The sequence below is a fragment of the Microcaecilia unicolor genome, chromosome 3, assembly GCF_901765095.1.
Source record: "Microcaecilia unicolor chromosome 3, aMicUni1.1, whole genome shotgun sequence".
Taxonomy (NCBI): domain Eukaryota; kingdom Metazoa; phylum Chordata; class Amphibia; order Gymnophiona; family Siphonopidae; genus Microcaecilia; species Microcaecilia unicolor.
In genome coordinates this window covers 139,548,304-139,565,036 of record NC_044033.1, presented here as the reverse complement: position 1 = coordinate 139,565,036, position 16,733 = coordinate 139,548,304, and the positions used below count along the sequence as shown (strand labels likewise).

The 16,733-nt window shown below is 42.0% G+C and overlaps 1 protein-coding gene across 1 annotated transcript in view; it reads left to right on the top strand.

The window, feature by feature from the left end:
• The first annotated feature begins 1,465 nt into the window (after positions 1 to 1,465).
• RYR2 (ryanodine receptor 2) overlaps positions 1,466 to 16,733 on the top strand; it is a 908,577-nt gene continuing 893,309 nt past the window's right edge. Inside the window, 2 exon segments of the mRNA XM_030194683.1 lie at positions 1,466 to 1,486; positions 2,286 to 2,405. Of these exon segments, the coding sequence (XP_030050543.1) occupies positions 1,466 to 1,486; positions 2,286 to 2,405 (141 nt within the window).

Genomic DNA, 16,733 nt, shown 5'->3' with positions numbered 1-16,733 from the left:
TGCTGCCACTATCACATTTAACCTCTGCTGGCCAAGACTGTAGCAAATTAACAATGCAGTGCAGGACCTTGAGCGCAGGCCCATGCTCAAGTGCTGCTATGCCCCTCCATTCCCTTCCACCCATCTGATGTGGACTTCCTGGTGGAGGGGGTACGCCATGACAGGCCTTGACCACAGGCCTTGCTGAAAGGCCTCATGTAGCGCCAAAGAAGCATTAAAATGCAGTTCTGTGTTGGAGCTGTGTCGCCATCTTCCAAATTCTGCCTCCCTAGGTGGATGCCAAATTTATCTAGTGGCCAGCCCTGATTACTGGGCAAACTGTATGGGTCTGTTAGTCTTTGTCATTCTCTACTCTCTCACTACATTATGTTGAAAATTGCTCTGCAACTGGTTCATATGTGGTATAGCTGACCGATATTGGCTTCATTATCTGGAAGGAGATGAGATGAACAGTTCTATATTAGCTATATACATAAATGGGATTAAACATGTGAATCTGCTTAATGGTGGCCTTCATACATGCCCTGATGTCAAGAAAACAAAAGCAACAATGTATAGTGTATCTTCCTGCTTACATCTCTGGTTACATTTTTGGGGCACTGAACTTTAGTGAAAGGTCTCCTCTTAACTCTTCAACCTTTACTAAGTATCAAAGACATAAGAAATCAATATGAAAACCAAATGTTAGTATGAAGGGAAAATGGATTAGAAATCTAATTTATGGACTGTACAGATGACATCTAGGCTGTGTGCGAAGAACTGACTGCATCAAATTAATTTAATTAATTCTATAGTGTGTGAATGCCTCTGCTGATTTAAATTTCACATTAGACTGAAACATAAAACCATACTGCCATAAAATTGCTTTCAAACAGGAGATGTGCTATGAAAGTGCTGAGAAGGTAGTGGGTAGAGAGATGTCATGTGGAAAATATCATAATTGATGGTTTAAGGATTTTGAGAAGCACCTTATTTTACTAAGGAGACCAAGGCACTATATAGTCTAGCAATATTTTAATTACTGTATTATATGGGATTTGTGGCCATGATTTTCATATGTAAAGTACGATTCAAATTCGGTGTAGTTTAAAGTGACCTAACTCTGCCCATCCATGGAGAACCGGACCATCCAATTACACCACAAAATAGCTGCCATTCTAAGTGGCTCCTGGATTTAATTTCATCTTTTAGTATAACAGCCATACCTTCTCTTCTTTATGAAAGTTGAAATGTATGTTAATAGGGTTGTGTATGGAAAGACTTCATATCTCTACTGGGACTTTCACAAAACAAAGTCCATTCATTGTTACTTTATTAAATACCCCACTTTCTTGGAAATATTTGCAAGATCTTTCCCCTGCTGTGGGGCATCCTGCTCCCCTCATTATCCGTCAGAACCACTGTGGTCAGCATTGTAACCCAGCTGTTTGCACTTCCATTTTGAGCACTACACTGTCACACTCACATGGACCCCATCGACCTAGCAGTAAGGGCTCATGCGCTACTCATGTGGTAATCAGGCAGCGTGTGCCAATGTGGCTGCACTGCTGATTACTGCCAGGAACACTCCCTGTGGTAGAAAATTATTTTCTACCACAGAAAACAGTGCATGCCAACTTCAAAACTACCTCAGGGCAGTGGCGTACCAAGGGGGGGCGGTGGGGGCGGTCCGCCCCGGGTGCACGCCGCTGGGGGAGTGGCGCGCACCGGTCAGCGTTGTTCGTTTCCATGCTCCCTCTGCCCCGGAACAGGAAGTAACCTATTCTGGGGCAGAGGGAGCATGGAAACGAACAACGCTGACCGGGGGGGTTCTTTCGCCGGGGTGGGGGTCGCGCTGCACAGGGCTGCACCCAGGGGGGCGGGGTACATCGGCGATCCGCCCCGGATGTCAGCGCCCCTCGGAACACCACTGCCTCAGGGTGCCTGTGTTATCCGCGCATTAACCCTATCACTGCTTAGTAAAAGGGCCCCTTTCTTTGCTGCACCTTCCTGATGGTCACAGTAAGCAAACCTAAACTAAAACTGAGATCTTTTCACTCATCACTGATCTGTCTTGCATGTAGGGATCAGCTTTGCATGTTTGTCATTTTCCTTCCTAGAGACTGAATAAAACATGAAGTGAGCACTGTGCACTCCTATAGGGTCATGTCTGCTAGAAAATTGCTCTTTTTTAGTGGTCGACATTGCTTAGCCTTCTAGCTTTTATGCTTCAGAACACTCATAGCACTTTATTGTTGGACAATGATATGAGGTAACAGTCTGTTTTGTTCTATGTTTTATGGCAGGATGATGAGGTGGTTCTGCAGTGCACAGCCACCATTCACAAAGAACAGCAGAAACTGTGTCTTGCAGCAGAAGGATTTGGCAACCGACTTTGTTTTCTAGAATCTACATCAAATTCCAAGGTAAGTTACATGGAATTATAATTAGAGCATCTTTATAGTAAGCCAAAAGCACCATTTCAACATAGCTGCAGTCGCAGACCAAGTGATACTGACAAATATCCCTGAGATTCATAGCAGCTCATTTTCTTTTTGTAAATGCTGTTTTCCTCCATCCCAAGAATGTTTTTGGGCCTCTCCCTTTCAAAAGATGTACTCAGAATTTGCTGTGGCTAGGAGGGGAAATGGTAACATGATGGAGGCAAGGAGGTGTAATGGCAGGAGACAGCATGAGCCTATCTGGCTCATTATGTGGGCTGAAGCTAGTAGGTGGAGCTTGTCACCCTATCAATTACATTGTTTTAGGTGAACCAAGATGGCGGCAGCTGCATTGGAGAGAATTAAAACTTCCTTGGGTGGAGTGGGTGGAGACTGGCTTCAGCCTTGTGACATCATGCCGTTTCCTGTCATGAAACCTCCTTGGATGGAGGTCATTTACTAATGATTTGTGCATGCCAGGGTCAAAGTGACAGTGGTCTGGGCTCCCAGGCAATAAGGGTCCCCACTAACCACTAACCACCTATCAAAAGTGATTAAACTAAATGGAGGCTAAGGCAGAGTGGGCCCCCGACTGCTGTGGGCCTTCGGGCACTGCCCTGTTGTCCCATTGGTCAGTTTGCCCCTGGTGCATGGTAACTGTAGTACTGTGTGCTGTCACAAGGCTCATATTATTCCAGTAGGTCCTGCAGCCCTGCATGCCAACCTTTAGAAATATCCCTCAATGTGAATATAGCTGAGTGGCTAGGCTGGTAAGCAGGAGACACTATATATTTATACACCCTTCTTCCTGCTGAGAGTGGAGAGAGGTGTTGTACTGGGTTTTTAGGTGTTTATGTTTAATGGGCTAATGATGTAATTTGGAATCGATTAACTATTTGATGATTGGGTGTAATATTTAGCTGGCCACAGTCAGCGTTTTTTAAACACTGATTGCTACTGTTGAAATTATGCCTGGATGTTCATAGTTGGGCCATGTCCAGGTACTGGCATTAAATATCTGGGTATGTGCAGATGGCGGCTTTTAACCGCATAAGTACCTGAAATCCAGCTAACAATCAATCAATGGCACTAATTGGAATTTATGCTCATATCTTTATAGTTGCTATTCTATAATGATATGTGTATACATTTTCTGTGTGGCCATAGGAGTGGCATAAGTGGGTTAGGGGCATTTCTAGGATTTGCGCGCAGTGTTATACAATTCAGAAGATGCACGCCTTATTCAGGCATGGGGATTTACAGCAGGTTTCAGTTGGTATAAATCTTCACACCCAAAATTGGGTGTGGATCCCAGCATTAAGCGCTATTCTATAAACGGCTTCCAACTTTGAGCACTGTTTACAGAATAGCGCTTAGTGCGCATTTTTTTGGGAGCCAAATTTGAACGAAATTTACAGAATTGATTCCTATATGTATAACAGATGCTGTCCCTGGCGTTATCATGCCCCCTTTTCAGCCATATAATTCTGGACATGTAGGGAGTAATTGTATAAGGAGCCACGTAATTATAGATGGAAAGAATGCAGATAACTGGGGACTGATGTGCATAAATGACCTCTTCTAGAATACTGCCCAGCAGAAAGGGATTCAAAAGGACCTTAGCTATTGCAAAACCTTCCCTTGTAATCCTATTCCCAGGGTCAATGTTAAGGATACAGGGGCCCAGGGCAGAAATTTAGAAGGGGGGCCCAAAGCCCACCAATAGGCTGTAACTCCTTCAGATTTAGGAAGCTTTGGAGCCCCCTTTAGCATGGAAGCCTAAGGAAACTGCCCTCCTTGCAGCCCCCCCCCTTCCCCCCAATGTCAGCCTTGCCTGTTCCCTCACATCACCGGAATAACAAACTCAAATCTATGGAATCAAAGGAAGACCTCATCCTGCATGGCTATCAAACTCGTTTGATACTATGGCACATACAAAACCAATCTGCGCAATATCAAGCCTATTTGTTTCCAGTATCAAAATCATTTAACTGAGGACATATCAGGCATTCTGTAATCTTAAACAAGAGCTGCAAGTAAGAAATTGGCCTATAATTCACTCAGACAATGACAGGTTGGCTTCCTCCACAGCTTTTGCTGTGCAGCTATTAGAAGAAGAGTCTAATTCTTCCAGTATAACCCACTTCCCTCAGTGGCTTCTGCAATGCTTGCAATTTCAACCTCTGTATTCTCTTAGTCAGTGTTCAGGGCAATGGGCTTTGAGTGCACTGTCCACCTCCTACTGCTATTATTTATGAAACTTTTAAACAGAAATGGAGTTAAGCTGCCAGTGAAGCATGTTATGAAGTTATTGGGCGTGTATTTAGATTCTGAGTTGTCGATGAAAGATCAAGTTTCTAATGTTATTCAGACCTGCTTTGCCCAGTTTCGCCTGTTGTTTATTCTTAAACTAATGTTGTCATCTCATGACTTTTGTGGGGTTATTCAGAGTATGGTGTTGTCCCCTTTGGACTACTGCAATGCTCTTTATCTTGGCATGGTTAAGACTAGGGTTAGAGCATTGCAGTTAGTCCAAAATGCTGCTGCTAGGTTAGTCACAGGTGTAACACGGACAACGCATATTACCCCAGTATTGAGACAGTTACATTGGTTACCAATGTAGAGTAGAATCAGTGTTGTTTTTCTAGCAAAAAAGGTGCCGGTACTCAAATGCTAGACCACCCTTCAGGAGTGGGGTAATCACTGAGGGACCCACCCCATAATAGCTAGGCCACCTGCAACCAGTCATAGAATCTATGACAAGACAGAATTGGTGTGTAGAGCCTGAGCTCTTTCATTAAAACTTGGGTTCCATGGGTCAATTTTATCAGACAATGGAAAAGGTGCCAGTACTCAGTACCCCCAAGTACCCCCTCAAAAAAAGCCCTGAGTAGAATGCAGTTTAAGATTCTTTGTTATGTGCATCAAGCTATTTATAGCCCTGCTCCAGTATATTTGAAAGACACTTCTTGTGTGTATCGTCCAATAAGGAGTCTGAGATCAGAAACAGTAATGTGCTTATTAACTGATGTGGAGGGGCATAATTGAACGAAAACGTCTGTCTCCATGGGCGTTTATCTCCGAGAACGGGTCCGTGAAGGGGCGGACCGAGCCGTATTTTCGAAAAAAAATGGACGTCCATGTTTTATTCGACAATTTGTGAGCTGGGCGTTTTTGTTTTTCAACGATAATGGAAAATGAAAGCGCCCAGCTCAAAAACGAATAAATCCAAGGCATTTGTTCGTGGGAGGGGCCAGGATTCGTAGTGCACTGTCCCCCCTCACATGCCAGGACATCAACCGGGCACCCTAGGGGGCACGTTTACAAAAACAAAAACAAAGGTAAAACAGCTCCCAGGTGCATAGCACCCTTCCCTTGTGTGTTGAGCCCCTCAAATCCCCCTCAAAACCCACTGCCCACAAGTCTACACCATTACTATAGCCCTAAGGGGTGAAGGGGGGCACCTACATGTGGGTACAGTGGGTTTGGGGGGTTGGACGACTAATAAACATTAAGCAGCACAATTGTAACAGGTAGGGGAGGGATGGGCCTGGGTCCACCTGCCTGAAGTCCACTGCACCCCCTAATAACTGCTCCAGTGACCTGCATACTGCTGCCAGGGAGGTGGGTATGACATTTTAGGGTAAAAATAACCAGTTGTGAAACGGCATATTTTGTGGTGGGAGGGGGTTTGCGACCACTGGGGGAGTCAGGGGAGGTCATCCCCGATTCCCTCCAGTGGTTATCTGGTCATTTAGGGCACTTTTTGGGGCCTTATTCGTGGAAAAACAGGGTCCAGGAAAAGTGCCCTAAATTCTCGCTAAAAATGCATATTTTTTTTCCATTATCGGCGAAAGGCGCCCATCTCTGATCGGCCGATAACCATGCCCCAGTTCCGCCTTCACCGCGCCTTCGACACGCCCCCATCAACTTTGTACGCTTCCGCGATGGAGTGCAGTTGAAAACGTCCAAGTTCGGCTTTTGATTATACCGCTTTATTCGTTTTTGGGAGATAAACTCCTATCTCCCGATTTAGGTCGCAATATAGGCGTTTTTGTCTTTCGATTATAAGCTGGATAATGTCTCAGGTTAGATATTGTGAAACTAGATCTGCCTTTTTGGTGGCTGGGGTGCAGTTGTGGAATGCATTGAAAGGTCAATTGCAACTATGCTTTGAAACTTTGAATTTTTAGCAGCTATTGAAAATTGTACTGTTTATGGAGATATTTATGTGAAGTTAGCAAGTATTGGTATAGTTCTCTGCAATTTTTTGAAATGATACTTTTGATGTATATGTTTTATTGTTTTGTATTTTATTTTGAATGGTTTTATTGTACACTGCTTTTATTTAAGCGGTATATAAATATGTAAAATAAATAAATGAACACAAGTATCAGAGCAATAAGCACTAATCTATACACAAAGTACATAAAAAATAAACAGGAAAAATGTGTTAGTTGCAATATAAGTAATCTTGCTACTGATACCTAAAGTCTACAAGATAAAGGGGGATTTAATATGGAGCAAGGAGAAAAACAAAGAGAAAATAGAAATAGAAAAATTAATTAAGACAGTGCAAATGAGTAACCTAGCTAACTATTATTGTAGACATCCATCCATAGAATAATCACCAATTGGCTAACCTGAGGTTTCGTGAAGGTAGAAGAGGCTGGACTTTCATAGCACTTTCATATAGCACTAAATGAAGAGGTAGGTATAATGAGCATCTCAGAGACCTGGTGGAAGGAGGACAATCAATGGGAAATTCTGTGTTACTAGGGTATAAATTTTATCGCAATTATATTGTGGATTAAATTGGTGGTGGGGTGTGTGTGCTGTATGTTAAACAGGGAATTGAGCCAAACAAAATAAAATTTCTGAAACAGATAGTAGCATGGAATCCTTAGGGATAAAATTCCATATGTGAAGGGAAATAACGTACATGTAGAGCTATATTACCATCCGCCAGGCTAGAACGATCAGACAGATGAAATATGTTAACAGAAATTAGAAAGCTATCAAATTTGGCAACAGTATAAAAATGGGTGATTTCAATTACCCCAATATTGACTGGTTAAGGGGCTTATTTTTGAAAGAGAAAAACATCCAAAAAGTGGCACAAAGCAGCAGATAGAAGGTTTTTATTTTGCCAAAAGTTCCAAATCCCTATTTTCGAAACAAATGTCTAAGACATTTTTCTATGTAGTTCTTATGCAGTATGTCCAAATCATAAGGGGGGGTGTCAGAGGCATGTTGAGGGTGGGATCTGGGCGTTCCCAAAACGTGGACGTTTTTCTGCCATAATTGGAACAAAGCCAAAACGCCCAGGGCTAAAAGACATTTTGGTCTAGACCTGTTTCAATCACAAATAAATCACAAAAAGGTGCCCTAAATGACCAGATGACCACTGAAGGGAATAAGGCATGACTCCCCCAGTGGTCACTGACCCCTTCCCACCCCCCAAACATGTGAAAGAAACAGTATCTACCAGCCTCTATGATAGCATCAGATGTTATGGCCAGTCCTAGTACAGCAGCAAGCAGGTCCCTAGAGTAGCCTAGTGATTGGTGCAGTACACTGTAGAGAAAGGGACCCAGGCCCATATCTCACTCTAACTGTTCCACTTGTGGTGGAAACTGTGAGCCATGTGAAACCCACCAAAAACCTAATGTACCCTCCAGCTATTAGGGCTATTGTAGTGGTGTACAGTTAAATACAGTAGGTTTTTGGTGGGTTTTAGAGGGCTCTCCATACAATATAAAGGGGTAATGGTGAAATGTGTACCTGAGACCTTTTATGTGAAGTTTACTGTAGTGTCCCCTGTGGTGCCCCACTGCTCGACTGGGATATCAGTGGTGTCAGTCTAATAAGAATGCTGACCCCCTTAGACGTCCCAAAGGAATGTTTCTGTGCATTTTAAACGTGGACATTTTTTTTTTAAGAAAATGGTTACAAAAGTAAAATGCACCGAGCACAAAAACGTCTAGGAAATAGCCATTTTCAAAACAAAAATATAGACATTTTTTCTGGTTCACCACTTGATTTGTGGATGTTTACAACAAAATGTCCCAAATCAGAGTTAGACGTCTAATCAAAAATGTCCATGCCACATCCAGGAGTGCTATGGAGGTAAAATTCCTAGACATAATAAATGACACCTTTTTGGAGCAACTGATCCAGGAACTGAAAAGAGAGGTAGCTATTTTAGATCTAGTCCTTAGTGAAATGCAGGACTTAGTACAAGAGGTAATGGTGTTGGGTCTGCTGGGAAACAGTAATCATAAACATGATCAAATTTGACTCCCTAACTGGAGTGCAGTCACTAAGGAAATCTACTGTAACAACATTTAATATTTGAAAAAGTAGCTATGATAAAATCGGAAAATGGTTTTAAAAAAGCTGACAGGCACAGCTGCAAAGGTTAGGACTTTAAATCAGACAAGAACAAAATTACAGAGCATATTCAAAAGCATGGATTAATGAGACAAAGCCAACATGGATTTAGAGAAGGGAAATCTTGCCTCACCAAACATGTGGATAAAGGCGAGGTGGTTCATATTGTGTATCTGGATTTTCAAAAGGCATTTGACAAAGTACCTCATGAAAGACTCCAGAAGAAATTGGAGAGTCATGGGATAGGAGGTAGTATCCTATTGTGGATTAAAAACTGGTTTCGAAAGGGACATTCAAGTTTTGATGAGGACGTCTTCGCAGAACGTCTCAATCCAGGGGCAGGGAAACCCGTATTTTTGAAACAAGATGGACGTCCATCTTTCATTTCGATAATACGGACAGGGATGTCCAAATCCTGAAATTTGGTCATCCCTAAATTTGGTCGTCCCTAGACTTGGTCGTTTCTGACTTTCGGCGATAATCTAAACCAAAGACGTCCGTGTCAGAAACAATCAAATGCAAGCCATTTGGTCGTGGGAGGAGCCAGCATTTGCAGTGCACTGGTCCCCCTGACATGCCAGGACACCAACTGGGTACCCTAGGGGGCACTGCAGTGGACTTCATAAATTGCTCCCAGGTACATAGCTTCCTTACCTTGTGTGCTGAGCCCCCCCCCCAAACCCCACTCCCCACAACTGTACACCACTACCATAGCCCTTACGGGTGAAGGGGGGCACCTATATGTGGGTACAGTCGGTATCTGGTGGGTTTTGGAGGGCTAGCTGTTTCCTCCACAAACGTAACAGGTAGGGGGGATGGGCCTGAGTCTGCCTGCCTGAAGTGCACTGCACTTACTAAAACTGCTCCAGGGACCTGCATACTCTGTGATGGAGCTGAGTATGACATCTGAGGCTGGCAATCAATATTTTGAAAGATATTTTTTGAGGGTGGGAGGGGGTTAGTGACCACTGGGGGAGTAAGGGGAGGTTATCCCCGATTCTCTCCGGTGGTCATCTCGTCATTTTGGGCACCTTTTTGTGCCTTGGTCATAAGAAAAACACAACCAGGTAAAGTCATCCAAGTGTTCATCAGGGACGTCCTTGTTTCTTTCTATTTTGTCTACTCTGCCTGTCTGTTGGGCCCTGCACGTGGAACGGGTAGTATTTCAGAAAACACCATCCTAGAGGATCTGGATTTGAGCTTTCTTCCTAAGAGCCTAAATTTGGCTTCCAGAACCTCTCTCCCACATTTTCCTACGTCATTGGTACCTACATGTACCAAGACAGCCGGCTCCTCCCCAGCACTATCTAAAATCCCGTCTAGGTGATGCGTGAGGTCTGCCATCTTCGCACCAGGCAGGCAAGTCACCAGGCGATCTTCCTGTCCACCAGCCATCCAACTATCTATTTGCCTAATGATCGAATCACCAACTACAACAGCTGTTCTATCCTTTCCCTTCCGAGCAGTAACTGGAGACATATCCTCGGTGTGAGAGGATAGTAAATCCCCTGGTGTGCAGGTCCTGGCTACAGGAGTACTTCCTACTTCACCTTCTGGGAGACCTCCCTCCTCCAAGGCAACACAGAGGCTACCTGACTGTAGGTGGGACTTCTCTACAACATCCCTGTAGGTTTCGTCTATGTATTTCTCTATCGCCCTCATTTCTACCAAGTCTGCTACTCTAGCCTCGAGAGAATGAAAACGCTCTCTGAGGTCTAGGAGCTCTTTGCATCGAGCACACAGATATGACATCACACCAACCGGGAGATACTCATACATGTGGCACTCAGTGCAAAAGTCTGGGTAGCATCCCTCTCGCTGCTGGACTGCTGACTCCATCTTAGTGTTTTGAAGTTTTTCAATCTTGTAGGAGCTGCTACAGTATTAAGAATGTTAGTCTGATATAAAGAGTCTTTTAGTTCATACAGGGTATTGTATGATCCTTGTAGTGCTTCCTCCTTAAATGTTAATGACTGGTAATGTAAGAGCACTCTTAGCTTATTACCCTAATTACACTACTTTCTATACATGTAGAGCTGTCCCAGGGGTGGGAAGGCATTGGGGAGGGGGGGAAGACTAAACTGGATCCTGCAGTGCCTGCTAGAGCCTATCTGTTAATGCAGTTAATTGGATTACTTTCCTCGATAGAAAAACAGTTGTAGGAAAATGACCAGTTCCTCAGTGGAGGAGGGGATAAATAGTGGAGTGCCCCAGGGATCTGTACTTGGACCGGTGCTGTTTAATATATTTATTAATGATCTGGAAATTGGAATGACGAACGAGACAACACAAAACTATTCAAAGTTGTTAAAACAGAATTAGAAAAGATTCAAAGAAGGGCAACCAAAATGATTAAGGGGATAGAACGCTTCTTATATGAGGAAAGGCTTAAGAGGTTAGGATTCTTCAGCTTGAAAAAGAGAAGGCTGAGGGGGGATATGATAGAGGTCTACAAAATACTGAGTGGTGTAGAATGGGTAAATGTAAATTGATTTTTTTACTCTTTCAAAAAGTACAAAGACTAGGGGAAATTCAAGGCAGTTACATGGTACTACCTTTAAAACAAACAGGAAGAAATATTGTTTTAACTCAATGAATAGTTAAGCTCTAGAACTCATTGTGGTATCAGCGGTTAGTGTATCTGGGTTTAAAAAAAGGTTTGGACAATTTCCTGGAGGAAAAGTCCATAGTCTGCTATTGAGATAGACATGGGGAAAGCCACTGCTTGTCCTTGGAATCAGTAGCAGAAATCGTGTTCCTTTAAATCAGTAGCATGAATCTTGTTACTATTGGGATTCTGACAGGTACTTATGACCTGAATTGGCCACTGTTGGAATCAGGATACTGGGCTAGATAGACCCGCACGACATCGCTAAAGGCAAAAAATGAAAACATCAGCGATAATGAAAATATATATTTCCAATAGTAAAGGTACGTTGTTGATATAAATTCCGTAACTGATATTCAAATAGCGCTGACGTCATCGCGCATCTAGCGTTCCCACACAATCTAAAGGGTATAATGGACCTGTGTGCATCCAATACACGCATCTACACCAGCACCAGCACAGGCCATTTTTCAGTGCACCTTAGTAAAAGGGCCTCTAAGGTCCTTAAAGAGGTTGAATCCCATAAGATTAATATTAGTCTTGACTGACAACCACAAGGGTTGAAGGATAGAGCACTGTGACTTATTTGTCATCTGATAATATATTGTGATATTCTCTACTACTACTCACTCTGCAGGCTAGTCTCCAAGATGCATACTGGGTGTAGAAGTAAATAGATTTTAGGAGATAAAACTGGAAGCAAAGTCCCTTTGTTTTGGAGTCAAAACTGTACCAATAACTATTACAAAACCTCAGGCAGATGGTAGCAAATGATGGCAGCAGCTGTGGCAAGGGAAAGACATTGACAGACATGCTTATTGCTTGATAGGAGGTATTGAAAGGAAAATCATAGATGCCAGCAGAGTCCCATAATTTAGAGATGAGAGAAAGTGACATATTTCAACTTAGGGATGTGCATTCGTTTGAAACTGTAAAATAAAAGACAAAGGATCATAACATTCATTTGAAATGGCATGGGAAATGTAATTTCTTTTTCCTGTTGCATAATCGTGTGCATTCTTTTGAAACACTATGAACTTTTGGCAAACAGTATGTACTCTTCATGAAAAGTCCACACTATTTGAAAAGAGGGTGCACATTTTCAGAAAGACGTTGCCTTCTTTCCCAGTAGTGCACATATGTGAATAGTGAATGCATGCATTATCAGGAAAAAGTATGTAGTCTTTCCAAAAAAAAAAATGCATTCTTGTTGCAAATAGTTCAGTCTGTGAAAAGTGTACACTTTTTCCACTCTTTTGGAAAAATGGTTATGGTTTATTTTCTATACTGACTATATATAAGTGGTTTATAAATTTACATATATAAAAATATAAAATAAAATATCTACAATAAGAAATTAAGGGGCTGTTTTATCAAGCCACACTAGTGGTTCCCGTGCAGCAATGTTGATGGAGCCCAATCAAAGTGACTTCATAAAAGAGGCCTTAAAATTACAAAGTAAAACAATCCAGTAATACCATATAATAGACAAGTTCTAACAAAACTTTATAAAACGGCTCATAAAGAGGGGCATTTTTGTTAAAACATCTAAGTCCGATTTTGGACATTTTGCTAGAAATGTCAAAACATCGAGTGGTGAGCATAGCCATTTTTGAACCTGAAAAATATCTATTGTTTGAAAATTGCCAAATGTTAGGCACGCCCAAGTCCCGCCTTCGCTACGCCTCCGACACGCCCCCTTGAACTTTGGCCGTCCTTGTGATGGAGTGCAGTTAGAGACGTCCTAAATCGGGTTTCAACTATACCGATTTGGACCTCTCTGGGAGAAGGACGCCCATCTTCCGATTTATGTTGAAAGATGGACGTCCTTCTCTTTCGAAAATGAGCCCATTAGTCATGATTGAAATAGGTCTAGCCAAAGACATCTTAACTTTGGTCCTAGACATTTTCATTTTGTTCCATTATTGTAGACAAACATCTATCTTTTGGTGCCATCCATGTCCCGCCCAGAGCACGCCAACATGCCCCTTGAAATGTGGATAAACTGCGGAGCAAAACCTCTGAAATCAGGGTGTTGAAAATTACAACTTGAACATTTTTGAGAGAAAAATGCCCTTCTGCCACCTTAATGATTTTTGTTTTGAAAATAAGCATTGGAGAATAGAGAAGGCAACAGGGGATGTTGGCAGAGGCAGAGAAGATTGCAAAGGGCTTATACTGTCATGCACTATGGGAACAAGGAGAGAGAGAGAGAGAGAGAGAGAGAGAGAGAGAGAGAGAGAGAGAGAGAGAGAGAGCGTATTGTATGAATGACCAGATATTAAGATCATGGTTGATGGGATCTTGATGGCAGCTCTGAAGACATGTTAGTTCTGGTCTTGCTGGTTGAAAAGTCATATTGAGGATCAAGGGTGGGGCTTTACCTCGGTGGAAGACCTTCTGTTTTGCATGCAGTAGGTCTTGGGTTCTGTCCTTAGAAGCAGCTGCAAGGGGCCGATGCTCAGAACTCCAGCACCGAACCGAAGTGAACAGTGTACACCCCATACTACAGCGCAGAAACGCACCTCCCTAATGCTCAGTGCTAATGGCATTCGAATTATATGCACATTGTGAGACCAAAAGTAAGGGGGAGGAACATGCCTGGTGCATGTACACAAGAGTTCCGTGGTAAACACAGCTTTCTGTGCATATGCCCAGGCAAACCCAGAAGTGAATCACACATGAGCATCATACTTCTGCTCCTTTAAATATAAGCTTTTCAAGTGTATTTTTTTCACTTGAAAGGTTTATATTTAAAACAGGTTTAGGTTTTGCTCAGATTCGCACATATTTGTTTCTCACTACCATTGCCCAGAGGCTTGCACAGGCTTCCTTCCGCTTGCAAAACAAATCAGACACGCACACTGTAAACAGAAAATCCAGAAGAAATTTCTGTCTTGAAACCCCTCAAAGCCATTTACGAGCTGGTGGTAAGTTTCCAGCATTAAGGACTCCATTTGTTTGTGTGCTGTTCTCTGAGCATTGGGAGGGAATACCAAATAACTTGATTAACATCCATTTGACTACATTTAAATACAATTTGCAGCCATCTGCTGTCTCCTCTGCCAGTGCCCTCTGTGCCCAAAATAGCTGGTTTTCAGTTAGACACTAACCGGACAATTTCAGTGGCACTAACTCCCAGATTCTACATAACATGCTTAGAGATCCATGCTGAAATTGGTGCGGGTTCTATAGCAATCTGTGTAACTTAATAAGCTTAACAAGTTAATGAGCACTGATAACAGCACTTTAACAAGCAATAATGAGCAGTAATTGGCACTGATTAGAATTTACACGCAAAACTTGTTAAGCGTATTCTGTAACAAAGTGCACCGAACTTCTAATGCATGCAGACAAAAAGGGGTGTGGTTATGGGCGGGGAAACGGGTGTTTCTTGGGCATTCTGAAATTTAAGCGCATAGTTATAGAATATGGCCCAGTGTGCCTGAATCTATGCACCGGGATTTACACCATGTTTTTGTTGCTGTAAATGGATGCGCGTAGTTTTAGACGCCGAGATATCAATTAAGCATATTCTTAGGCGCTGATTATAGAATAAGCTTAGTTGGCACTGATTTCAGCGCCAATTGTTTTTTGTTGGCACCATATATAGAATCTCCCCCTAACCCGTTAAGTGCCGCTGAAAATGAGCGGTTAGCCTGAATAGGCAATTTAACAGGCCATGAGCCATTTCTGGCTGATTAAATCACTTTTTGAATATTGATCAAATTTTTTTTATTTTGTTTCATCTGTGATTCATTTAATTTCCAGTGCTTCGTTTTAATACAATGAGCAACAATCTGAAAGTCCCTCTCGGGCCTCCTTTCCCCCATCTGACCAGCATATATTCATTGGCTACCACTTCAGGAACGCATTGCATTCAAGATATGCACGATTGTTCACATAATCATTCACGCAGACGCCCCAATATACATGTTAAACCTGGTGGACCTACCTCCCAGAAATGCCACAAGATCATCCTGCAAATTTCTCAACCTGCATTATCCCAGCTGCAAAGGACTTAAATACAAGCTGATGCATGCCTCCACCTTCTCTTACATGGGCACGCAGTTATGTAATGCATTGCCTACAGACCAATCAACGAAACAAAAAACTTTCAAAAATCTTTGAAAACATTTTTCTTCAACAAGGCTTACAATGAGAACCTATAGCCTTAACCAGCCACCTCATCAATCCACGCAATTATGAACTCCCACCTTACATAACTATCCTAATCACTCCCTTCTTTCCTTTCTACTCCTTTACTTAATCGCCACACATCACTAACTGTACTCGACAAACTGAAATGACAATGTTATTAAAACTATGTAAGCCACCATGTAATTTAACAAAACTATGTAAGCCACATTGAGCCTGCAAATAGGTGGGAAAATGTGGGATACAAATGCAATAAATATATATAAATATAAATATAAATATATATATAATATATATATCCTTTGCTTGCCCCAAATTTCCACTCATTCCCTTTGCTTTCTTTTGATGTGAATTACAATTAAAAGAAACAAACAAAATGTGGCCCTTTTTATGTCATTTCATTTTGAAAATATCATGAGGTAAAATAACAATTGTTACTGATATTTTCAAGCTGTTTTGAAACAAAAGCACATCCCATTTCTTTTTTCCATGCCTATAATTGGAAATCTATGATGCTTGGCATTCAATTAACACTATTTAACAATTACTGAATAATATAATTGTCTGCTGTTATACAGCATCAATTTCAGTAGTAAATAGCTTTCATTTACTATAATTTAGCAAATAGGAAGAGTTCAGATGAGGTTATTCATCTCCTTTTGATGGGATCCTCTTGAAAGCTAATGCCATGTTCTATTTATACAAAGAGATGGTGTTTCCCTTGCTTTTTCAAGATAGGTTTTTCTCATTTGTTTTGCTTTCTGGACATACACAATATATTTATAATTGAGTCACTGAATATTTTTCTTTGGATCTGATGATTGAAGGTGCAGATGGTAGGTTTTTATTGTGCAATCATATTTGCTGAAAGTTAACAAGCCTCTGCTATGAAGAACCCATTCATCATTTTATACGATATAGTGAGGCTCATTTTCAAAGCACACAGACTTACAAAGTTACAGAGGTTGCTCTGAGCCAAATTTTCAAAGCACTTAGTGGTCCTTTTACTAAGGTGCGCTGAAAAATGGCCTGTGCTGGTATAGATGCATGTATTGAACGCATGCAGGTCCGTTTTTCAGCGCACTTGCAATAAAGGCCCATTTTGGGGCCGAAAATGGATGTGTAGCAAAATAAAAATTGGCATGTGTTCATTT